This window comes from Thamnophis elegans, chromosome 4 (genome assembly GCF_009769535.1).
Source record: "Thamnophis elegans isolate rThaEle1 chromosome 4, rThaEle1.pri, whole genome shotgun sequence".
Taxonomy (NCBI): domain Eukaryota; kingdom Metazoa; phylum Chordata; class Lepidosauria; order Squamata; family Colubridae; genus Thamnophis; species Thamnophis elegans.
The window spans coordinates 84,652,055-84,677,393 of record NC_045544.1 but is presented as its reverse complement, the minus strand read 5'-3'; the positions used below and the strand labels follow the sequence as shown (position 1 = coordinate 84,677,393).

Sequence of the window (25,339 nt, the reverse complement as noted above, 5' to 3'; positions counted from 1 at the left end):
CCTACATGCATAAGTTGCTAGACATGCTGATGTTCCACAAGGTTCATGGTGGGCAACAATGAATGATCTCAGGGAGGTGTGTAGCAAATGATCCTGTAATCACCCTTTGTTGCAAAAGTATTTCCACTTCCTCTTCCAATTTTATGTCAAGTAGTGTGAGAATTAATAGCTGGATCCAAGCCATCCTGAGAATTTGTATGGCTAATTGTACACTAGAAATCAGATATTTTTGTTCCTAATAGAATAATTCCTGTACCGTGCATAAAGAGAACAAGCCTACAAGGCAATAGGATTTCTCATATTTGGTAAATTCAAACTGATCAGTGAATCTGCTCTTGCATGGCTTAGTTTGAACAAATCTTCAGAGGAAATGTCAGCTTAGGAAAAGCATATCTTTTAATTTATACCAACCTTCAGGCCAGAGAGATATATTTAGAGTGAAAATGAGTAATAGTGTTTGAACTGACAAATCAGATTTGCCTATTATTTTCTTTGCTAGGACATGTTAAATGCCCAGAAGTTTTACAGAAACAGTGAAATTAAATAAATTTATCTAAATGTCTTTATATTCACCAACTCAAGTACAATTTAGAATAATGAATCAAAATGTAAATCATTTAAATCCACGAGTTGTTAATTTCATGAATTTTTTTTTGCATGTTTAGATTTAGATATTTAGATACTTTATTTGTATGCCGCCCTTTTCCCTGAGGGGACTCAGGGTGGCTCACAATTCAGGGGGAGGGAGGACAAACAAGTTACAAACACGAAACAATACATCATTAAAAGAGCACAACAGTCATACTATTCGAGTGGGGTTGAAATCTTTAGCCCCAGGCCTGTCGGGACAGCCAGGACTTAAGGGCTACGCGGAAGGTCTGGAGGGTGGTGAGGGTACGAATCTCCACGGGGAGTTCCATTCGTTCCATTTGTTCCATGTTGTGAAAACATGCACAGTAAATGATGAATTAACTCAAGTATTGCTTCCTTAACCTATTCTTGTTCTATTTGAGGACAAGAAAATCCCATTTTAATTTTAATGGCATAAAGTTAAAATATTCAGGATTTTCCTCACTTACTTTGATGAGTGATTTTAACAATGTCTGTTGACCTAATTTCTAAGATATGTCTGTGCTACATTTTCTTTCAGGCTATTGGTGGAAATATAATGACTGCAAGTCCAATATCTGACCTAAATCCAGTGTTGATGGCTAGTGGGAGCAAACTGAATTTGGTGTCAAATGGTAAGCAGTTTCTCAATTTTCCTTGTTGCAGATAAAAATTCTGTTATAGGGGTGAATGGAACAGTTCCCATGCCTCATTTTCTTTCTGGGGCTAGTCAGGAAAAGTGTAGCCTATTATTTTAAGAGCCACATTAAAGAATGCTGAGTATTTTCTTTGGTTATTCTTTCTTTTGCTTTTTAAAAGCTAATGCTGAATATTCCCCATAGCCCCACCTGCTTAGATAGTTTCAACATGGATTATTTAACTTTGTTTGGTTTTAATAATCTATGGAGATTCTCAGTCATCCAGGTCGTGATGGTTCCAAAGGTGCTTTTTCAGGAGGTAACTGGACTTTCTGGTTTTTTCTTTGAAGACATTTTGTTTGTCATCCAAGAAGCTTCTTCAGCTCTGACTGGATGGTGGGGAATGAAAGGATTTATATTCCTTGCAGATAGCTGGTCATCTGCACCCTTTAGAGAGTCATTGAGACACTTGGAGGTTTATCTTTTTTTTTTTTTTGCAATTTTGGAGAAATCCATTCCAAATGGGTTTCCAAAAAAATTGCAGTCTATAGGAACCATTTGCACTACTCATGTGACCCTGAGGACACAGACAAACATCTGAGTGCCTCAACAACTCTCTAAAAGAATGCAAATGACAGCTGTCTGCAAGGAATATAAATCTTCAATCCCCACCATCCAGTTAGAACACAAGAAGCTTCTTGAATGTGAAACATCTTTAAGGAAAAAACAAGAAAGTCCAGTTGCCTCCTGAAAAAGGGAAGGTTTAGCTTTAATATTTCATAACTGAATATTGATAAGCTGTAGTATTTGATAGCTGTGTGATAGTGTACCACACCTTGGTGACATCTGTGGTTTTCAAATCTGTTAGAATGTTGAGCATTAAAGAGAATTTTTGGAAATGTTTTAGATGCCCTTTAATTTCTATTGGAGATAGAAGTGGATAAATACACTTTTCTGCTCAAGATATGGTGAAACAAATGCCTATGTACAGAGAATACTAGCAAAGACTAATAAATTGTTCTTTATCTGTAGGTTATAGCTAAGAAATTCAGAGTTCCCAGAAGGGTGGTCTAAACACCACAGATATAGATTTGGGCAACTTTTGATGGTTGATTCCACCCTGTCTGTTACTTGATAACATAGAACTTCAAAGACATGTTGATTTCATGTTGCCTGTGATTCTAATGTGATATGTGGGAGGTGACACAAAATACATATATGAAGGCCTAGATGTCTAGGGAGCACCAGGCTGGAACAGATAGCTAGGATATATTTTATTAGTGTAGTAATAATAATGTACATCAGAATCTTTCCTTGTGGAATTAATGACTAGATACCCTTCCAACAATAAATAGTTGCCAAGTTGTATTGAGAACCCACATGCCTACCCAACTCATGCTCTGTGTGATGTATCTTGCTTTCTTACAGAGGGCAGCCGGACAATAAGGATGGATGAACATTTTTTCACTGGGTATAGAAAAAACTATACTGAAGCCTCAAGAAATACTGCTTTCAGTTGAGATTCCCTTCAGTAGGGAGGTGAGGTGATCTGAATATTATTGTCATAGAAAAAAAGGCTGTGTAGTTTTATAAGGCATATGTAACACCTTAGAAAATAGGCTCAAGATGCAGAAGGGCCCTGACAGACTGGAACACTGGGCCCTATACAAAAAATGCTATTCAGTTGTGAGAAAAATAAGGTTTTGCACTTAGGCAAGAAAAACCAAATACATAGGGGTAGAATAGATGGTACCTAGCATAATATGAAAGAGATCTAGGAGTGAGTCTGCTGCAGCTGCCAAAAAGGCCAATGCAACCCAGGACTGCATCAACAGAGGGATAGTATTAAGAACATGTGAGGTGCCAGTGCTGATTTATATGCTCTTGTGAGATCAGCTTGTAATATTGCATCCAGGTTTTTTATAAGGATTTTTTAAATTTTTTGAATAAACACAAACAGGCAAAACGCCCCCTCCCAAACCATCTTCCATTACAAATTGTAGAAATTGTGTCAATTGGTTAAAAAAACTTCCGTGCATCCCTTCCATAGTCATCACCTACAATTCATATCACATCATATATTTAAATCAAATATATTATAATTATTATCATCATACCTCAACCTTCATTTGACTATAATTGTTTTTACGTCTTTTTATATAAAATATTCCAGATTTAAAGCAAAACCACAAAATGGCATTTCATTAGTTCTTTCTAATATCACCCAGTAACATTACATCTTATAACATGTTCTAAATAAAAATTGGTTAATAAAAGAGTTTCTAAACCTCCTTTCGTAGTCACCATTTGCAATTTATATCAAATTCCTCTTATCAAACAAATACATATATGCATTATTATCATTATCAATCAATTATTTAACTGTATCCATTATCACTTCATTTTATACATACTGCTCTAAATTTAACTAAATTTGACTTACTTTTTATTACAAGCTTTCATTACATCAACCTGTGTCTTTCCAGGAATAGTGCAGTCTTATGTCTCTTGCCATTTGTGGCATTAGTATTCTGGTTATTTCCTTAGTAAGTTTCGTATGGACTTCTCTTCGCAACTTATTGCTTACTGCATATCTTGTATAAGCTCAAAACCCTCCATCTGCTTCTTCGATCAGCTTTTCTATGGTTATCACTAGTGCTTCTGACAAAATTTCTCTCCTTAGTTCCATCAATTCTTCTCTCTTTCTTCTTCTATACTTTGAAATCTGGGGTAAAGCTCCAGTCCATCTATCTCCCCTTTCTATATTCCACTCTTTCCATTTCCAACCATGCTCAGTTCACTGTCAGTATCAACAATTTTCTTGTCTCTTTGTTTATTTTTTCCTTTAGTTTTAGAACTCTGACCTCCACTTTCTTCATTTGATGAACATCCTCAATTTTTCCATCAAATTGTACTGTTCTATGATCTTTGTTCTCCAATCTCTTCTCAATTTTCACTGTTACTTCTAATAATTTTGAATTTCAAACAATCTTTTGCAATGTTAAGATTTCTTTTTCATGTTGCGCCATTCTTCCAACTTGTAAACACTGCCACTCTGGCATTCAAAACTTTTTATTAGATTTAAAGCAAGTTCATTTATAATCTTTCAACACAAGACTTTGTTTTCACTCCACTCTAGCTGCCAATAAAGTTCCCGAAGAGCACCTGTATAAACAACCCATGCTCTTCTCACTATCAATCTCTGTTAAAGCAAGCTGAGGAACCTTGAAATGTAAAGTCAAATGATCAAAGAAAAAAGAAAAGACCATATTTCCAAGCCTTCCAAGCCTCCATCCTCCAAGTGGCAGTGTTACTTCCTTTCCCCCTGTTATTACAGCCCTCTTTGTATTTCTTTTATATCTTCTTTATATTCCAGGCTTAAAGAAAACAAAATTCTTAAATGGAGCAAAAAAAAACCCCCAAAACCGTACAATCCAGCATTATAAAAATAAGAAAAAATATTTAATCCATAGGTATAAAAAAGAATATAAAAAGTAGTAGAAGAAAAACTAATCCGTTCAATTTAAAGAATAGGAAACATTTGCAAAAGTTCCATCCGTAAAAGAAATTTTTTAAAAAAGGATAACACACTGTCTAATGTAGCTTAATTTCACTGCTTGTTCTCTTCTGCTTTCAAATTTAATTTAGCTTTAATTTTTTTGGGGGGGTAGTCTCTTTATAATAATAATATTTTCTCACCAGATGGACACACTTTCTCTTTCGTTTTCCTCCCATTCCAGAGCTGTCCCAACTTCAGCAGCTTCAATAGCTGTGCTTCTGTTGCCGGCAAAAAGAGATTCTCAGGGATTTTGCGGTGTCCCTGAGATCAGCAGGACATACTCTTTCCTGTCACTGTCTCTTCCGGATAGTTTAGGTACAAAAGGACAGTCCAGCGACAAAAGTATCTACTGCAATCACATGTTGTGTCGTTGTGACATCAGCTCCTCCTCCTTGCACCCAGTTTTGATCACCATAAAAGAAAAATGATGTTGAGACCATAGAAAAAGTGCAGAGAAGAACAACAAAGATGATTAGGGGACTGGAGGCTAAAATATATGAAGAATAATTGTAAGAACTGGGAATGTCTAGTCCAGTAATGGCTAATCTTTTTGTTGAGGCATGCCAAAATCAGAGGGTGAAAAACTGCCCAACGTGCAAACCAGAATTTTGGGAATGGACTTGGGTCATTTTTCTCCCTCCGGAGACTTTAGGAGGCTTCAAAACAGTCCAATGCACAAACCAGAAGTCTGTTCCCGAAATTCTGGTTTGCACATTGGGCCATTTTTCGCCCTCTGGAGGCTTCAAAACAGCCCAACACGCAAAAAGGAAGCTCGTTCCTGAAAAAATGACTGAAAATCAAGGTTGAAAATCAGCTTGCCAGTGTGCACATGTGCACTGGAGCTGACAGGGCAATGCCTCACGTGCCCTCAGAAATGGCTCTGCATGCCACATGTGTACGCTTGCCATAGGTTTGCCATCATGGGTCTAGTCTAATAAAGAAAAGGACTGGGGTGACATGATAGTAATCTTCAATATTTAAGGGGCTATCACAAAGAAGAGGGGGTCAACCAATTCACCTGAAGTACCTGAAGGCAGGACAAGAAGTAACAGATGGAAACTTATTAAAGAGAGATCCAACTTAAAACTAAGGAGAAATTTCCTGACAGTGAAAATATCGGTGGAATGGCTTACCTTTAGAAATTGTGGGTGTTCCATCACTGAGGATTTCAAAGAAGAGTTTAGACAACCATTTGTTTGGAATGGTATTGAGTCTCCTGCTTGAGCAAGGGGTTGGAGTAAAAGACTTGTTCTGTAAGTTTACATGGCCATATTAATCAATAATGCAGATGCAATGCTCAAAGCCATGTTAAGTACGCTATGCGTCTTCTGAAACATAGAAAGTACTGGTAGTTTAGATACAGCAATCATCTCTCTCTCTCTCTCTCTCTCTCTCTCTCTCTCTCTCTCTCTCTCTCTCTCTCTCTCTCCCTGTCCCCTCCCCTCCCCTCCCCCTACCTCTCCCTCAATCTCTTCTGCTGAAAAATATCTAGTCCCTATGGCTGCCCATATGTGAATAAAAGTAAACTATGTTTCCTAAAATCGTATGAAGTAGAGCATTGTGTTTAAAAAGATTTCCACCTTGGGCACAACCTTAGTGCCATACAAAAACGTTTGCTACTTCCCATACCTAGCAAAATCGATTACATTATATCAGTATAGTTTTTTACTACCACCTAAAAACTGAAATAAAAGTAGAAGTGAAATCATAAGAACAAAAAATATTCTAGCCAAAATTATTCAAAATCAGAGAAATTATACTAAGCTTAATTGTCCTTTGCATAGGGTAAATGTTGACCTTGTTCTGTTCATACAAATCACTTATTGAATCATGCAAACGTATTTGTGCATGTAGACTCCTTAAACCAGAAAAATGATCTGCTTAATCTATATAAAACAAGTTAGTTTTTTTTCCTCACAAAGGGAATAAATTATTCAGGTTTAAATTAATCCTTGTGTTGCACAAACTAGCTACAGTATCAGGTAGTTGATTCTGTTTTTACAGAATTTTTTAGCCAAAACATCCCTCCCATTGATTTATACTTATTTCATTTTGTATAAAATTTTAACTAGGAGTAAGGTGATAAAAATATAACATCTTTAAATATGTTTGTTGCATAGATGTTGAATTTAGGAATGAATATACTAGAAGAAAAAAATAAATAAAAGTTAAGAAGACAGGGAGTGGGAAAGGAAGCTACAATTTCTTAGCATGTTTGCTATGGCTAGGGAGAGCTACAAAAAGAAATCGCATGACCAGCATAGCCATTGTGGCTTTGTGCGTGTACTGCGCAAGAAACCAAGAAGGAGTTAATTCTAGCATAAAGTACTTCTTAGATAAAATGTAGAAAATTTAGTTTGGTCATGGAAGGTACAAAATGTTTCAATAAAGAAGAATATTTTTAGCTCAGGGTTGAAACGAGGGTATCTTGGTGCTTCTGAGCTTGGTTGTTTTCATGAAGATGCTTCATTATGCAAACTCAGTAACATCATCACTGCTAGTAAGGAGTGGGCTTTGCACTAAATTTATATTCCAGTGGATTGCCCTGTCAGTGTTAATAGGAATGGTCTTGGTGTTTTTTTGGGTTGGATAGTTTACTATATTCGATTGTTTGGCTTGATTAGTATGAGTGGGGTTTTTTTGTTTGTTAACTTATGTTTCTAGTTTGCTACCAAACAACCTATACATACTGTGCAAAAGAGACAATCAACAAACCCAAAAGGGAAAATAAAACCAAAATACCTCCCTACCAGCAATCAGCACCCAGATGTATATAGATCAACAGAAAATTAACACCATGCTAACAATCAAGAAGTGAACAACATGTGAAATCAGTTTTGTAAGTTACCAGGCTAGAAGTTAGAAGACTGTGAGTTCTAGTCCCACCTTAGCCATGAAAATCAGCTGGGTGAGCTTGGGCCAGTCACTCACTCACAGTCCCACCCTCATTACAGGGTTGTTGTTGTAGGGACAATAAGAGGAGGAAAATGTGTTGGATACATTTCCTACTTTGAGTTTTGTAAAAAATAACAAGAGTGGGAAACAAGCAAAATAAACAAATAAATAAATACCGTATTTTTCAGAGTATAAGAGGATCTAGAGTATAAGAGGCTCTAGAGTATAAGAAACACATTAGTATTTGGGGAAGAAAGCAAGAAAAAAAATTCTGCCTCTGCCTCCTAGCATCCATCAGTATTCATCTGGCTAGCAGCCTTTCAGCAACAGCCTGGTCAGCTTCAGCATAATCGCAGACTGATTTAGCACGAACAACTGATTGGTGGTCGGTTCGGCCTCCCAGAATACCACCAATCAGACCAATGCAACCGCCAATCAGCTGTTCATGCTAAAAGGACAAGACTTCGGCAACATTTGCTGTATAAGACGCACTGCAATTTTTGCCTATTTTTTGGGAGTGGGGAGTTAGGCTTAGGTTCTATTCTAACTACATTCTAATTCTAACTTACATTATATTACGCCAGTCTTTTTTTTTATCCCTGAAACAAGCAAAAATACTATACTCATGCAATCTATAGAAGGACTAAGGCAGGCAACAGTCCCCAACCTTTCTAGCTCCAGTAACCAGAAGAAAAATTGCCTTCCATATACTAGGTCGGAAGGAATGGATAGTTTTATGTGCAAGTTTAATCCCACACATGTGCTGATTAAGCGTCATATGCTTGCCCACAGCTTGTGCGGACTGGTTCCTAAAAGTTCTAAGAATCTCATGATTTGCAGTATGGGAAACCCTTGGAAAAAATCCATCTGAATTGTGACATTGATTATGTTTGCTTCATCCAAGTTAGAGAGAAAACATTTATTTGACTGATGTATATGAAATGAAGAATGTAAAGGGGGAAGTTAATCTTGTTCCAAACTGGATCAATTCTGCACACATTCTGTTCTGTTTCTATATCAGCCAAGCATTTCTCCCTTAAAAATGTTCCTACTATTAACTTCGTTTTCTTAAATATCTCCTTCCAAATTCAATGCAACATTAACAGCAATGACAAAAATATACAATAGAACCAGGTCTACACAACAATATTTAAACAATAATTAGAAAAAATACTATAATTATAAGTCACAAAACTAGGGTAAAATAGTTAAAAAAGAGATTCTGTCTTAATCAATTAAATAACTTAACTTACAGAATTGAAGCTGAGAAATTTCAAGATTCTGCACTTACCACAGACATTAAAGATGGCCTTCCAAAATTTGTGTAGCTCTTGCTACCTTCCTCTTGCCCAGCTGCGTGGGGCTTGATTCTAGTGGTTCACCATGCAGCCAGAGCACCCTCTGCTGTGCATTAAGACATCCAAGTTCTAATTTCAAGATCTTTATCAATTATCTCTTTTGAAGCTGCCCTGTGAAAATCCAAAGGTTTTCTTCATCCTTGCAAGTAGTGCTACCACCTATAGAAGGGCACCTGGTATGAGCACCTAAGAACTCTCCATCGTTTTCTCTAACTTATATGGATTACGTAAAAGCCATACAAATTGTAAACCAAGAAGATGTTTCCACCCATTCCAGTTTCAGAAGTTGGCATTCATGAGGGTTATAGCTTTTATTTATTTAGCAGGGCAAATTTTTAAAAGAAGAAATGAATTGATGTGCAGGTGGTTAGGATCAAATTTGTTGGAGAAATTGTAACATTGTTGTGCACACTGACAGTATGAAGAATACGGTGATAAGTCGACCAATGATCTGGCTTGGCATGGCATTTCTATATTCCTAAAGCAACATGATAGGTCTGTTTTGAGTGCTCAACCTTGACATTTTCTAGAAAGATTAATGAATCATGATTATTTGCAAAGGGGACTCAAGCAGAGGTGAGTTCCTACCGGTTTGGACCGGTTCAGCCAAACCGGTGGTGATATGCCGGCCTAGGTCGCAGAACCAGCAGTGACCCAGACTGGCCACACCTCTGGACTGGTTCCCGGGTTGCCACAGTCACCACCACCTTGGTTTAGAGTTCTACGCATGCGCAGAACAATTTCTATTGAACTGTGCATGCGCACGTAGTACATATCCAGCATGCGCATGAAGCGCACACATGAGTGAACTGGCAGTAACACCAATTAGAACCCACCCCTGGATTCAAGCATCTTGAATGGAAGGAAATAGAGAAATAACCTGATACTTCATGGTTATGAGCATGTTAACTGAGATTCTTAGAGATTCAAAACAAGAAAGCACCCCCCAAAACAATGTCTGCTGCCTCTATGTAAAGAAACAAACAAACACACCAACAAACCAAGATCCTGGACATAGACATGGCGCAGAAACACTTTGCAGCAAATAGATGTCAGTTTCAGCATAATAATTAACACTTATTTATAAGCATAATCCTGCTTTGCTATTCTCAGAGATGAAAGTGAATTTCTCAATGTTAAGTTTTATTCAGACACATAGCAACATGAATTCTTTCATAGTTTGTCTGAAATTCTGTTATATTTTTCCAGGACGCATTCTTCCTTCATTTAGAAATTATTTCATAAAAGCTATTGCTCGTATTTTAGTACCATTGCCATCAATGGGCCGACTTTACTTCACACTCCCCCCAACTGAGATCAATGTGAAAAAGTCCACAGAACTTCCTTTTCCTCTCTTAGGGTGAATATTTCTCTGCCTTCAAGCAAGCTTCACGACGGGAGGATGACATTGCCATTGTGACCTGCGGAATGAGAGTTCAGTTTCAAAAGGGAACCAATCAAGTAGAAGAGATTAAACTGAGTTATGGGGGAATGGCTCCCACAACAGTCATGGCTATAAAAACCTGTCAGGAGCTGATTGGGAGGTAAATGAGTGAGACTCACATGTCGGGTGCAAAATTTTGTAACACTCTTAATTGGGAGATCAAAGTTTGTGATGTTATAATTTCAGCTTTAAAGAACCTGTGGGGGGGGCATATATGATTATTTGCTGAATTGTGGGAGTTGAATGTTTTCATTCTGATTTTTTTTTATGACTTTGGGGAAACATTAAGAACATTTGGCTTCATTGTCATTCTTTAATACAAATGCATTAATATTTGAAAATTGGCAGTATAATGTGGAGATACTTGGAAAGCTGCAAAGTATGGACGTATGATTTTAGAGAAGCTCCCCTTGACCTTGAGGGCAGCTTCAAGGAGACTTTCTTATTGGGATGCTGCAATTATATCTCTGATGATTTCTGCCTCCCTCTGCAAAGAAAATAAGCAGAGTTTACATCACATCATCATGGCGACCATCTTGGCTTCTTTTCTGACCTTATCCTATGCTGTGGGGCCAGAAAAGGATCATTCTGGGAGATGAACTCCCAATATAGCTACAAGGCAGCCGAATGGGAATCCCTGGCTTAATATTTTTACTAAATTGACAAATAAAACAATTTGTGTTAATTTATGATTCATTTTTAATAGAGAGTGGAACAAAGATCTCCTGGAGGAAGCTTGCCGTTTGCTGGCTGAGGAGATGAATCTTTCCCCTTCAGCCCCTGGTGGAATGGTGGATTTCCGTCGAACTCTCGTGCTCAGCTTTTTCTTTAAGTTCTACCTCACAGTGCTTCAGAAACGAAGTATAAAATTAAATGAGAACGTGAGTTCTTCTGTCTTCTTGATGGGATATAAGGGTTCAGCAGTTTCATATGGCTGCCTGTATGCACGTTCCATGTGGCTATTGGTAACTTTTTTCATTTTGATTGTAATGTTTTTGTGCCCATTAAGAGATGTATTAAAAATACATTTACCTTTGCATAAGAGAAATTAAAAATTAAAAGCAGATTTTTCCTATTTTTTCAGAATAATTTGAGTTATTTGAGACCTTGCAAGGATGCTAGTGCCACTGAATTATTTAAAAAGGACCCTGTTAGCAACATCCAGTTTTTCCAAGTAAGTAAGAGCAAAAACCAGTTGTGTTTTGCATTTGTTGTATTGCCTCTTTTCTCAGTTCTAGGAAATGTACTTGCCTGGGCATTAGACCTTACCTTGAACTAGTCCTTATTCTGATTTTTTGCTCTTTGTTGTTGTCTTTAAATTAATTAATTACAGGAGATGTCTGTCCTAATAAGACCTCTTCCTTTCAAGTAGAAGGAATAGTCCTGTGTGAAATGCTAAATGCTGTTTCCCCAATTGCTTCATTGCAGCTAGTAGAATTTTAACTTGAGTGAAGCAATGTTTGTAGGGTTTTGACGCCAGGATTTAACCAGCAGTGAAAGTACACCTGTCTTTGCTTTTCTCATAGGAAGTGCCTAATGAGCAATCCATTGAAGATACGGTGGGACGACCCCTGATGCACTTGTCAGCTGCCAAGCAGGCAAGCGGAGAGGCAGTCTACTGTGATGACATCCCTTCTTACACAAATGAACTCTACCTAACACTGGTTACCAGCAGCAAAGCCCATGCTAAAGTTATGTAAGTCCTGTTTCCATGACATACACCTTTATTTATTAAATGGTACAGGCCATAACTATTATGATGTGGATGTGGTCTTTTGGGGCTCTTACTTTATAAAGGCCCCCAGGAAAATCTATAGTCCACCTCCTTTCAGTCATCCAGTATAATATGTACTGTAACTTGTTTGTTCCTCTGGAAGTTGTGTAATTCTTACAGCTGACAGCATGTTTGGAAAGTACAAACTATCAAGGTACATAAATTGTTACAAGATCTGTAGTAATCTGTAGTTGTGTGTATACACAGTTGAGCTTCAGAATGTTGATCACCTTTTCTTGGAGAGTTTTTGAGAACTGTATGTATAGGATATAATTTCTAGATTCCCAATCTAGAAAAAACTCTTGGTTGCCCTTCTTTGAATCTCTTCTTCTTTCAGCAAAGGATATTGCCGACACAATGCTCAAAAGGCGGGCTGTTCAATGCAGATACTGATTTTAGAAATTTTTGTTTTAAAAATTAATGCAGTCAAAAATTGTATTTGCAGACATACACCTAAATCTCATGGGAATAATCCTATTGTGCTACTCTTTCATTTCAGCTCCATTGATACCACAGAGGCTCAGAATGTACTCGGATTTGTGTGTTTTGTCTCTAATCAGGATGTTCCAGGGAGTAACATTTCTGGGATTTGTAATGATGAAACCATCTTTGCAAAAGACATTGTATGTAACTATTGCTTTCATCTACAAAGTGTTCAATTAATCTCAAAGATAATGGAGTAATCAAGTCACTTGCATTATAGCTCAATTATCACTCCCCTCCCCCATGGTTCATTCCCTGAGGTGTTCTATACAGTTTATTCTCTTCACCTTGGCTTGAATTGGTGAGTGTTAGGGTGACAACTGGCAGATGTACCACCATCCCCTAAGAAAATCGAATCTGTATGTGCTCAGATACACAATCAAATGTGTATGCCAGGTGGAGTGACAATAAATTATGAAATGTCCCCACTCATACATATGAACCCCTAAAATGCTCTTTTAAGAAGTTGGTGTATATAAAGGGGCATCTCACAGATTTGGCAACAAATGCAGATTAATGTGTATGGGAAGGAATACTTTATATCAACACCAATTGAACATAGTTCTCACTAAATTAACTGGGATCAAATATAATCACATGCAATTGTCTGTTCTCTATAATTTCTCGTTCAGTTTCATGAGAAAGAACTTGCTTTTAAAACTTTCAGAACAGAAGAATGTGATATTCTTGCTCTGATTTAGTTGCAAGGTGGCAAGGTATGTGTGGGAATATCCTGTGTTTCACTGTACAGTTTTCTCTTTCTCAGTACTCTGATGTCCTTGACTATCCACAGTTCAGTGAAATTCCAAGGAAAAATATTGTATTGGAACTTTTAAGTACTAGAAAAATCACCACTTCTAAAGGGAAGGTTTCCCCTGAAAAAAAAGTGTAGGAAGATCTCAATGGAGATTCTCAGTCATCCAGATCAATGACTCTCTAAAGGAATGTAAATGACCAGCTGTCTGCAAGGAGTATAAATCCTTCCATTCCCCACCATCCAATCAGAGTTGAAGAAGCTACTTAGATGAGAAACAAAACTTCTTCAAACAGAAAAAAAGGGAAACCCCAGTTGCCTCCTGAAAAAGCACCTTTGGAAAGTATAGGAATAGTTTTCTTCCTCTAGGGAAAATTGGAAAAATTGCCTGTTCAATTACTCTGTTCACAAATTTAATTGACAATTTTGAAAATCCGTTTTGCCCCAACTAACTGTTCCAACAGTATGTATACATTCAGAATGTTTGTTTGTCCTCTTTATGTAAAGATGGGGTTCAAAAATAAATATATCCAATTAATGTATTACTGAAAGTAAATCAGCTGAAATTTCCAAAGTTGCTGAATAAAATAAAGTTTTTCCCCTCATAGGTGACATGTGTTGGGCACATTATTGGTGCAGTATTGGCAGATACACAGGAACATTCCCGAAGAGCTGCTAAAGCAGTGAAGGTCTCATATGAAGAGCTTACACCAATTATCACTATCCAGGTGAGATACTGCAAGAAAATGACATAGATCTTGATTTCAGAGTCCTATCTGAGTAAACTTAGTTTTTTCTTTATTTTTAAAGAGAGATGGATTGGAGAGTAACTTCTCTGGTTTCTGTGACTGTGGTTCTGAGATGTATGCGTGAAAATAATCTGTACTTGTTTCTACACCTAATTGTTATGATAATTGATTTATGAATCAGGGCAATGGGCATCAGACTTGGCACATGTAAAACCCCTTTTTTCTTTTGCAAACTAGTCAACTAAGAAATGGCCATGCAGACACTTCTTTTTATAGTGTACAGTAAATATTTGAAGTTTATAATTAGGGCTGAGCAAATATTTTTCAATTTAGAGTTGTATTTGCAAAGGAGTAATCATCATCAAGCCCCATGGTGGCACAGAGGTTAGAATGCCGTATTGCTGGCTAATTCTGATGACTACCAAGGATTCAGTTCTCTCCATCTCAAGGTTGACTCAGCTTTCTATCCTTCTGAGGTTGTTAAAATGAGGGCCGAGATTTCTGGGGGCAATATGCTGACTCTATAAAGCACTATGAAGTGGTATATAATATAAGCGTTATTGCTATCATTGACTGTATAAACAAGGTGAAGAAATTAGTGATACCTAATCTCTGTCTCTTTGATATCCTCCTTTTTTACTTTCTACTCACTGCAATCCATCTCCCTGGACAGACTGCTTCTGAAATTGTTCTGAGGACCACATCAGGACCTCAGGTTTCAGATTTCTCAGCCTAGGACAAATGGAAAGAAAGTTGTTGAAGTCAGAGCATAGTAGAGAATAGGGAATTCTAATGAAATAGATAATGACAGGTACTATCTGGCAATGTTTTTTTTCTACATAAGGTGCAGAAACTCTGTCTTTAATTGTACCTTTTATTCAATGTATGATGCAGATTACCTAACAGTATACAAGGTGGTTCAACTTGGCTAAGCTACACAAAACAGAGCTGGTTGTTTTACGTGTGTATATATGTATATGTGAGCACAAATGTACATTTAATATGTGTGTATTTAATGGATTATCCTATAATTTGCACAGGAAGCCATTGAGAAAGAATCTTTCTTTAAGACTGATAGGAAGATTGAAAAAGGAAATATCCAGAAAGGATTTGAAGAGGCTGATCATATTGTGGAAGGTAAGCTTCCTCATTTTTTTTGTTTCTTTTTGATTTGTATAACAAAGGTTTCTTTTAAAGCATTGACTGGATGAATAACACATTTGAATTGATCTTGGGGTTAGAAATGGGCAATCGTTTCAAGCTCCTCATTTTATCATTGATTTTTTGCTAGCTTCCCCATGTTGCCTGTCCATATTAGAGTAAAAATGGAAAGTTTCTTTGACACATATCTAGTACTCAGAGGCTGAGAACACACAAGAATCCTTTTTTGTAACTAACAGCATGATTGGGTATGGTGGAATCAGGGTAGGGTGAAATCTTGAACAAACTATAGTTCCTGGAGTCTGCACCTATAGTAACTAATGGGGTAAAGGGAGTAGGAAAAGGGAGAAAAAAATTATTTTTCCTTGTTAAGTGGAGCAAATAGGAGGCCAACTGATATTTGATAAGGTGCATAAAGATTGATTCCTCCTGAGTGATTGGAGTCTAAGAGCTCAATCAGTGAGGATCAGTGGTTGAACTCTGAACTCCATGAGTTTGAATCAGAGTCATTATTGTATAAATTCTCACATTACCCTGGAAAGCACTATCTTGAATTTATTTCATTTCATTTCATTTATTGAATTTCTAGGCCGCCCAATCCCGAAGGACTCCAGGCGGCTTGCAGAAATGAAAATTATTAAAAAATAATTAAAACAATGAGACACAACAAAGTTAAGAAAAAGCACAACATACACCCAATCAGAGAGGGGCCGGACCTCAATCAAGAGGTCAACGGCCCCAGGCCTGCCGGAAAAGCCAGGTTCTAATAGCTTTGCGGAAGGCCATGAGAATAGGTAGGGCCCGGATCTCTGGGGGCAGCTCATTCCATAGGGCCAGAGCGGCAACAGAGAAGGCCCTACTCTGCGGCGTCGCCAGCCGGCATTGTCCCGCTGAAGGCACCCGGAGAAGGCCCATCCTGTGTGATCTTATTGGTCTAAGGGAGGTATGTGCCAGAAGACGGTCTCGCAGGTATTTGATTTGGAAATCCTTTCTTTCCATCCTGCCTAGGGGAAATGCACATCGGTGGCCAGGAACATTTTTATCTGGAGACTCACTGCACAATTGCTGTGCCAAAAGGAGAAGATGGAGAAATGGAACTCTTTGTGTCTACCCAAAACTTAGCAAAGACACAGGTCAGCCAGTCTCTTGATAGCTTTGAACTTGATAGCTTTTGGAGAAAGTCAGTTTTGCCACCAAGAATAATATGATTATTTCTTTTATTCATTAAATATAAAACTCAGTCAACTGAACATTCAAAAATGCATCACGAATACCATTGACTGGTATGGATGGTTGATACTGGTGGCTGCTAGTGTCCTAGGTATCAACCAAGTACCTTCTTAAAACATATGATGTTCCTAGTAGCGTAGTTTTTTGCAGTTCCACTGTTGTTATTGCAGGAAGCTGCAATTTCTTTATGTGTTTTGTAAAATTCTTGAACATGGTACCAAGTGCCCCGATGACAATGGATATCATTGTTTCATCCATAGCCATGTAGTTTCGATGGCCAGGTTGCAATTTCATGATTTTTTCTAGTTTTTTCCTTGACTCTGGCATCTCTTGATACAGCAAGCATGATTTATTATTGTTATTGTTATTATTATTTGAATAGGGATGTTAATTAAGAGTTGAGGAGATTTTTCCTCTAGAGTGCAATAAGGAAGGAAATTGTTACATTCTCCATTCCTGTCCGGACTAGTCTGGTTCATGATAACCTTTTGTCCCCCTGTCTAATTAGTGTTTTATTCTTCAATTTTAATAATGTTATTTCTGTCAAGTTTGTGTACAATCAGTGGTGGGTTTCAAAAATTGTTCAAACCTACTCTGTGGGTGTGGTCTCCTTTGTGGGAGTGGCTTGCCACCCATGTGACCGGATGGGAGTGGCTTGCCACCCATGTGACCAGATATGAAGATGCCAACACTTGTCAGAACCACCTTAAATTACCTCACACACAGCACTGGCATTCATAAGAATATGATGTAAACTTGTTTTTTAAAAGGCATCTTTGGTTTGCGTTAAAACAACTTCAACACATGCAATGTTCTGATTGCACCACAAACGCAGTAGTCATCCTTACATTTCACAGAGGCACTGAGTTTTATAAATATGAGCATGATAGTGTAGAATAATCATATCCAAGGACTAGTGGTGGGTTTCAAAATTTTTGGAACCTCTTGTGTAGGTGTGGCCTGCTTTCCAGGTCTACTGGTGGAACCTCTTCTAACCGGTTCGACAGATTTGACGAACTGGTTCTACCGAATAGGTGCGAACTGGTAGGAACCCACTTCTGGTACAAATAGTTTATGTCATAATGCTATGCATGATGTTGAAGAGATGCTTTTCTTTACTGAAACTTTAAGAGAAGACATCCACCATCAGTAAGAATGATGCTTCATACATCAAAAAACCCAGTATGGTTTTTGTACATTTGCAGAAATCACATTCTTCAAAGATGACAAAGCAGATTAGTTTAACTGTACACAAGGCAAAGCACATTGCTAAGGACATGCAGGCAATCTTTGGCATCTGAGAACCAAGAAACTCAGTTTGAGTTTCTGATATTCCTTGATGCTCCTCATTTGCTCAGCTATAGAACTCTCATAAGTTGCTAAACTTACGTGTGGAATTATTAGTAAATTACCATAGCATGAAGTCATTTTTTCTTTACTTGAAAGGAAAATGATTCTGATTTAACACATTAAAAAAAAAGATTAGATAGGAAAAAGATTCTAAACCCAAACAAAAGTCTTGAATAGTCCTGCACATTTCTATTTTATCAGCAAAGATTGACTGCTGCAACTGAAACCAATCCTGGATACTTTATAATCTGAATGTCACTACATTGTATATGTATTTGCATTTATCTGCATCTATGCATATAAAATACTTTCTTATACACAAACTCTCTTCTAACATCTGCATGCAGGAATTCACACTCTCCCTTAAAGAAACTGAAAAATCTGACCCCAGGAAACATAAATCTATGCAGGCTATTGATAAGAAATCTCACTGAATTCAATATTTCTCCCTGCTTGCGAATATGTATAGGCTACCTCTATGCTGGGAATGGAGTTATTCAGCTTACTTTCTCTCTCTTTCCAGAAAGAGAACCATTTCAATGTAGGCTAATACATGGTTGAATTATTTTAAATTATTATTTTAGGATCATGTTGCTAACGCTTTAGGAGTTCCCGCTAATCGAATTCTGGTTCGGGTGAAGAGAATGGGAGGAGGATTTGGAGGGAAAGAATCCAGAAGCATTATCTTGTCTACAGTTGTTGCAGTTGCTGCTGCTAAGTAAGTTCTAATGAATGGCCCCCTCAGTATGGTTACTTCAGGTAGTAATGTGAAGTTACAGTTTCTCTTTCATATGGAGAATCAAGAAAATAGATTTATTTGTGCTCCAGAAACCACTATATGTCCTTTCCCAGGGTAATTGCTCTCCTCTATTTGTCACATAGAAATGCAAAATTCTGTTATAAATTGGAAACGGCTGCCACCTTCAACATCATGCTGGAGAGACTTTCTTTCATTGCCAATTTGTAGATTTTATTACTGTATTATACTGTTTGGTGCCTTTTAAAATTAGATTCATAAATCTAAAAGAACATCTTTTTCAATACCAAAAGAACATTTTTCAATGCCAGATCTGGAAAAAAGACTTTATTTTTTCCCCCTTCCTGGTCTTTTCAATTATATGATGATTTCGTACATCTTTAGAACTCTCTCTTTTTCTCTGGTTTTTTTTTTTTACTTAATGTGCTTTTAGAAAATATGGGTGGGACTTGTAGTAGCCTGGGGGGGGGGCTCTATGTGTGCTCTATGGCTAAGGGAATGTCAGAATAAAAAAGGTTTATTCACAAATGAAACCACTGAGAAAAGAGCTCCCGTGTTATTTTCTAATATAAATTGTTACCGTGACACCTTTGCAGTAGGTTCATTCTAGCCTAATTCTACAGGACTGGTTGCCCAGTAAGATGCATGCTTGATCGAGATGAAGATATGTTGATTTCTGGTGGAAGACACCCATTTTGGTCACGGTATAAGGTAAAGATATTAATATGAGTATTAAAAAGATTACATTGTGATGAGTGAAACACTCATGATGAGTGAAACTGTGCACTGTTCAGTCCACATTCAGGAGCAAGTAATATGATATAAGACGGATGAATATATATCTCATTCTAAATGTATGTTTTATTTTATTTATTGATTTTTTATCCCTCTTTTTATATTTATAGAAAAATGCATACCTAGTATGCTCTCCTCCCATTTTTCCTACACAATAACTTTGTGTGAGAGAGCAACTGGCTCAAAGTCATAAAGCTAGCTTTCACACCTAAGGCAGGACTAGAACTTGTGGTATCCGAATCTCTAGCCTTGTGCCTTGATCATTAGACAATTAGCTAGAAATGGTCTTTTTTGTGTAAAAATAGTCCTCTAATAGTAGCTTCCATGAAAACCTCTCCTTCAAAACAAAATGGCTAAGTTAAATGAATATCAGAATATCTGTGACTGGAATAATTGAATTCTACAACCTACTTTTCCCAGGTTGGCTTTAAGAAAAATGGAAGGATTACCAGCCTAGATGTGTCATATTACAGCAATGGAGGAAATTCTATTGATCTTTCTCACGGGGTAAGTGGAAATCACTGTCTACTCTGATTCATTTGAACCAACTTCAGGGTTTGTAGGAATGAACAAGTTTTTGAATTCGATGGAATTCTAGTTTTCTGGTAGAATAGGGAAATAGCAAGGATAGCTTAGATTAGAATGGCCACAATGATAACTATATAATGCAGACAAGGGCATAATGATACCAATGAGAAAGTCAGATGTTGAGATGTCTTGATCCCTAAATTGGGTCTGATGCAACATATCGAGAAAAGCTGAATATTATTCAGGTGTGTTAGGCTTCCAGCAATCAGTGATATCAGGAATCCATGTAGATTTTGGGAATCTAGGCTAGGCTGCTTGTGATGCAAACCAGTGGTGGAATTCAAATGTTTTTACTACTGGTTCTGTGGGCATGGCTTGGTGGCGTGGCTTGGTGGGAAGGATACTATGAAATCTCTATTCCCACCCTACTCCAGGGGAAGGTTACTGCAAAATCCCCATTTCCTCCTGATCAGCTGGGCCCCGGGAAGCAGATAATAGATGGGGGTGGGGCCAGGCAGAGATGGTATTTACTGGTTCTCCGAAATATTCAAATTTTCCGCTACTGGTTCTTCAGAACTGATCAGAACCTGCTGAATACCAACTGATGCAAACCTCAAAAAGAATTTGAGATTCAAAAGTGAAGAGAGTGCTTGTGTTTAATAAAGGCTCACCAATAAAGTTATGATGAAATAATAAGTTTGATTTAACTTTGATGCTTTTTTTTGCCTACATAATACCATACATTTTCTACCATTTTATGTATAGTATGCAGAAAATATTCAGTTTATAATTATTTATGCAGGAATAACAGCAAGCAAAACAAGCAAACAAACAAACCCCACATGTAATTTATTAATTTGTTTAAATTGATTCCCCAAGGTTATGGACAGAGCTGTGCTTCACTTGGACAATTCCTACAACATCCCAAATATCAGAGGTATCGGTGTAGTCTGTAAAACAAATCTGGCCTCCAACACAGCCTTCCGTGGATTTGGGGGTCCCCAGGGAATGATGGTTGCTGAGTGCTGGATTAATGACATAGCCTTGGAGTGTGGGCTGCCAGCAGAAGAGGTATGTGCTCACCGAGATATAATTTTGCAGAAAGCAAGTTATAATACTCTCCAATCACTTGTACTTATCAGAACTTTCACAGTTCCCTTTTATGTAAAAACAGTGGCCCATAATTTCTTTCTTGGAGTTGGTACTTCCTTTTGGCCTGAAAAAAAAAGGAACAAATTGGATATCATTTCCTCCTTGTCTATATCACCAGCATTCCTTTTTGGAAACTGCAAGTCTGGTGAAAGGCTGGTGCTGCATCTCTCCTTGATGTTCCTCTTTTTGAATTCCAAACCTTTGTTTTCTCTCCAGATCTTTCCAGTGTTCCTGGACTGAGGCTAGATCTCAGGCATTCTGTAGACACCATCTCCTTATCTTCTATCTATTATAACTTGGTTAGCATTATTTTCACCTGCCTTTCAAGGCATACATTCATGTAGTTCCACTGAATGCAATTTCATCACTGATGCTGATAATTGGATTGTTTCATTAGATGGATGTAAAAATCTTATTAGGCATCATAGCAATTATGTGTCCCATTACTTTATTCTACTGAATATTGATGGGGTGATGGACGTGTTTTGCTCAAGACAAGGATTAGTTTCTGATTAGAGTTCAATATGTTGCTAAAGCTCTGCTTGTTTAAAAAATCCCAGTTATTTCAGAACTGAAGTCTGTCTGTTTCTGTTTTGTTCTGAAAAGGTCCGAAAAATCAATCTGTATAATGAAGGTGATTTAACTCATTTCGATCAAAAACTTGAGGGGTTCACCTTGAAAAGATGTTGGGAAGAATGCTTTAGAAAATCAAACTATGATTCCAGAAGAAAAGACATTAAGGAGTTCAACGAGTGAGTATCTTATTTTTTACAATTTCTGATTTTACTGAATGTTGGAATTATCTGTTATGGATTATTTTCATTCTGAAGGTTGCTATGTAGCAACATTATACCCAGTTATCTGAAATAAATTATCTGCTAATTGAAATGAGTGGGTTTGGCGGAAAAATGCGTGGATCTCTGTCAAAGTTGTAATTCGGAACAAAAATATGGAGGAGCACAATATACTGCATTATCATATTGCATTAGATTGAGCCATTCAGAAAAAATATATTGATATATCATACCACAAAGACACCCCTTTCATTAACTGCTATAAACAGACTGGAGTAGCTGATGTCATAAAAATATTCCGATACAAAACAAAGGGAAGCCACAAGCAATAAATCTTACTTTAAGATAAGAGGTTTATTGTTTCATGAGCAATTTGGAACATGAATAGCCAACATAGCAATGCAATTGCACAAATTGCACAAACCTTACATTATTAAACCATTGCAATGGGTTCCAATGACAGACAGCAAGTCCTACAAGGACTGCTATTTGGCAAAGGACACCATTCTCATCTCAAGCCACGTTTCTTAAACCTTCTTTTTTACTGACCTACACATTCCATAATTTCACCTCCTTGTACTTTCTTACATTCTTACTGACTGTCACTCTCTGCAAACACCTGTGTACATTTGAAGCTCTCAGCTATTTGTTACTTTCACTTACTCATTTCCCACCATCTCATTCTTTCTGCTCTAAATATATACACACAATTACACACTTTGCAGAAAAAGCAGCACACAAGTCAGGACATTAGAAATATGTCTGGTACATTTTGCAATTATGTTAGTTTAAAACCTTGGTCCAGTGAGGCCTGCAAGCTCACTCCTAGACCTTATTACCTGCAACTTGCCAATGGATATATTCTCTACTCACACTGTTAATGTGATTCCTAGAGAAAACTGTTTTTCAATCATTTTTATTGTTTAAAGGATAAAGCTGGATTCATATGGATTCTTATGACCAGTAGGTGGAGACTGAAGAGGGAGGATTCAGAAGGCTAGCAAACTGGCACTAAGAAAGCAATGTACAACTACTGTAGAGAATTTCTTGTATTACTAGTGCTAGATCCCCTTGAATTTTGTCTTGTATTTAGGACTAAATAGAGTACAAATTATTCTTTCCCTCAAGCAGCTAGCTTTTATGAGTTTGATCATTAGTGAATCACACCTACTGTGGGCTTAAAATAAAATATCATATATCAAATGAGATACGCTGCATTGGTTTATTACTCCAGTTCCCTATGAAATGCTGACAAAAGCTTTCAAAACTTCAAAGATAAAAAGAAAAATAAATCAAGTTCAAATGCAAAGGAAAAAAAGGGGGAAAACACCCTGTGGTATAAATGTGGTATAAATTTATATATTTAGATTTGTATACTGTCAGGTTTAAACTTTAGATGAATCCTTTTGAACATTATATTCAGTATTACAAGGCTGCCATCGGCAATCATGTTTCTTATTTATAAAATTTATTGACTGGATGCTAGATTTGGTTTGCATACAATCTTGGAAAATAATGCCTTGCTTAGGGAGAATGCGTTTGGGAAGGCATGCCAATTTGATACTCTTGTTTTCCCAGGCAGAATCGCTGGAAGAAGAGGGGCATAGCCATTATTCCTACCAAGTTTGGGATCAGCTTCACCGTTCCTTTTTTGAATCAGGTTGGCAAGCATCTTATTTTTTACTGAGACAGCCTATGGGCCGCTGGTGGGCTTCGTCATATAAAAATAGAATTCCCATACTTCATATATTTGCAAACTTTTGAAATAGTTTTTTTAATAGAGATTGCACCAAATGTATATAGTTATATTAGAACAGATTATATCTGAACTTCAAAATGACTGGATGTCAGCTGAGGGCAGCAACTATCTTTATGAGCTCATTTTCCAAAGTGCTGGACCAAAACATTTAGTTTTCTGGTTGAAGCAAAAGATACTGCTACCTGTCTCAGATGGCACTAGTCAGCACTAATGTAAAGACAGCATGTTCCATCATACCTGAAAGCAGCAGACTAGAGGCATGATATTCACACTTCTGTCTGCCAATACTTTGCTGCTGTTCCCTGCCCAGCCTTCTGCTGCTATATCTACTAGCTAAAGGAACTGGCCACTTTGTCTGCTCATAAATCATAAACTAATAGCATGTTTATTTGTGTAAAAAACCTTTTCTTTAGCTTTAGTTGAATATGAAACACCTTTTGTCAGTAACCCGGCTGCATTAATACATTCTTTATTTATAGTCCCATCTCGCTATACATTGTGGTCCAAGTTCAATAATCAGGTGCCTAGTTATTCATGAGTGCACCTATAGATTAAATTTCACATAGGTTTCAGCCCTGATGCTCTATAAATAACATATGGTTCTATGTCTTTTTTGTATCTATGCTTCTTCTAATATGGTTATTATGGTCTGGATGAAGGTAGAGTTGAATATTGGATGTGCTAACTATGATTAAATTCCATGGAGCTTCTAATGTTAGTAATTTGGTATCAGTTAGATTGATTCCTAATGAAAGCATATGAAAGGAGGAAGCCTATAGTTAAAAATGTGCCTAGGGACAATAGTATTTCAAGTAGATCTTAACAGTTCATTTCTCTAATTTTTGTGATAGGCTGGTGCTTGGTGCATGTTTACACGGATGGTTCAGTGTTGGTCACACATGGTGGGACTGAGATGGGTCAAGGTCTGCACACCAAGATGATTCAGGTAAATTAGGAATATGTTTATAAAAGCTCTGTGCTATTTTAATCTATACATCATTTGTTCAGCTACATCTATTTATAATAACAGCTTCTGAAATCCTGCAAATATCGTGACATGTAAATACCTATTAAAATCTAGATTCCACCCCCTTTATTTCCCTTGCTGTGTTATAACTTATATTTGATATCTGATGGGAGCCAGAGTGCCTTGCTTTTATTTTTAAGAAAAGAAAGAAATAGCTTTTTATAAAGTTCAGTTTCTTTGGGTTGTGGCCAGTCTAACATTTAATAATGAACCTCTCTTTGTAGGTTGCCAGCAAGACTCTGGGAATCCCTACCTCTAACATCCATATAAGTGAGACAAGCACCAATACGGTTGCCAAATACATCACCAACAGCTGCTTCTGTCAGTGCTGATATCAATGGGATGGCTGTTTCTGTAAGGGATATTGCTTATACACAATTTTGTAACTATCAATTTGTAGCAGGGCATTATTCCAAATGACTTGGCTGCATTTCCCCCATCCCCAAAGGTGGTACATTAATACAAGTTTAATATAAAAGAAAATTGTTAAATAAGTGATGGAGTGCCATTATCTATATGTTGG

The 25,339-nt window shown here is 37.3% G+C and overlaps 1 protein-coding gene across 1 annotated transcript in view; it reads left to right on the top strand.

Annotated features, from left to right (window-relative positions):
- The window catches only part of LOC116507646 (xanthine dehydrogenase/oxidase-like), a 54,840-nt gene that overhangs the window by 19,243 nt on the left and 10,258 nt on the right, over positions 1 to 25,339 (top strand). The window contains 20 exon segments of the mRNA XM_032215941.1: positions 1,151 to 1,244; positions 2,676 to 2,725; positions 2,727 to 2,786; positions 10,419 to 10,603; positions 11,210 to 11,384; positions 11,588 to 11,677; positions 12,030 to 12,199; positions 12,777 to 12,900; positions 14,123 to 14,242; positions 15,304 to 15,400; positions 16,433 to 16,557; positions 18,589 to 18,722; positions 19,385 to 19,472; positions 19,977 to 20,063; positions 20,964 to 21,155; positions 21,843 to 21,988; positions 23,609 to 23,694; positions 24,641 to 24,735; positions 25,041 to 25,109; positions 25,111 to 25,170. Of these exon segments, the coding sequence (XP_032071832.1) occupies positions 1,151 to 1,244; positions 2,676 to 2,725; positions 2,727 to 2,786; positions 10,419 to 10,603; positions 11,210 to 11,384; positions 11,588 to 11,677; positions 12,030 to 12,199; positions 12,777 to 12,900; positions 14,123 to 14,242; positions 15,304 to 15,400; positions 16,433 to 16,557; positions 18,589 to 18,722; positions 19,385 to 19,472; positions 19,977 to 20,063; positions 20,964 to 21,155; positions 21,843 to 21,988; positions 23,609 to 23,694; positions 24,641 to 24,735; positions 25,041 to 25,109; positions 25,111 to 25,170 (2,247 nt within the window).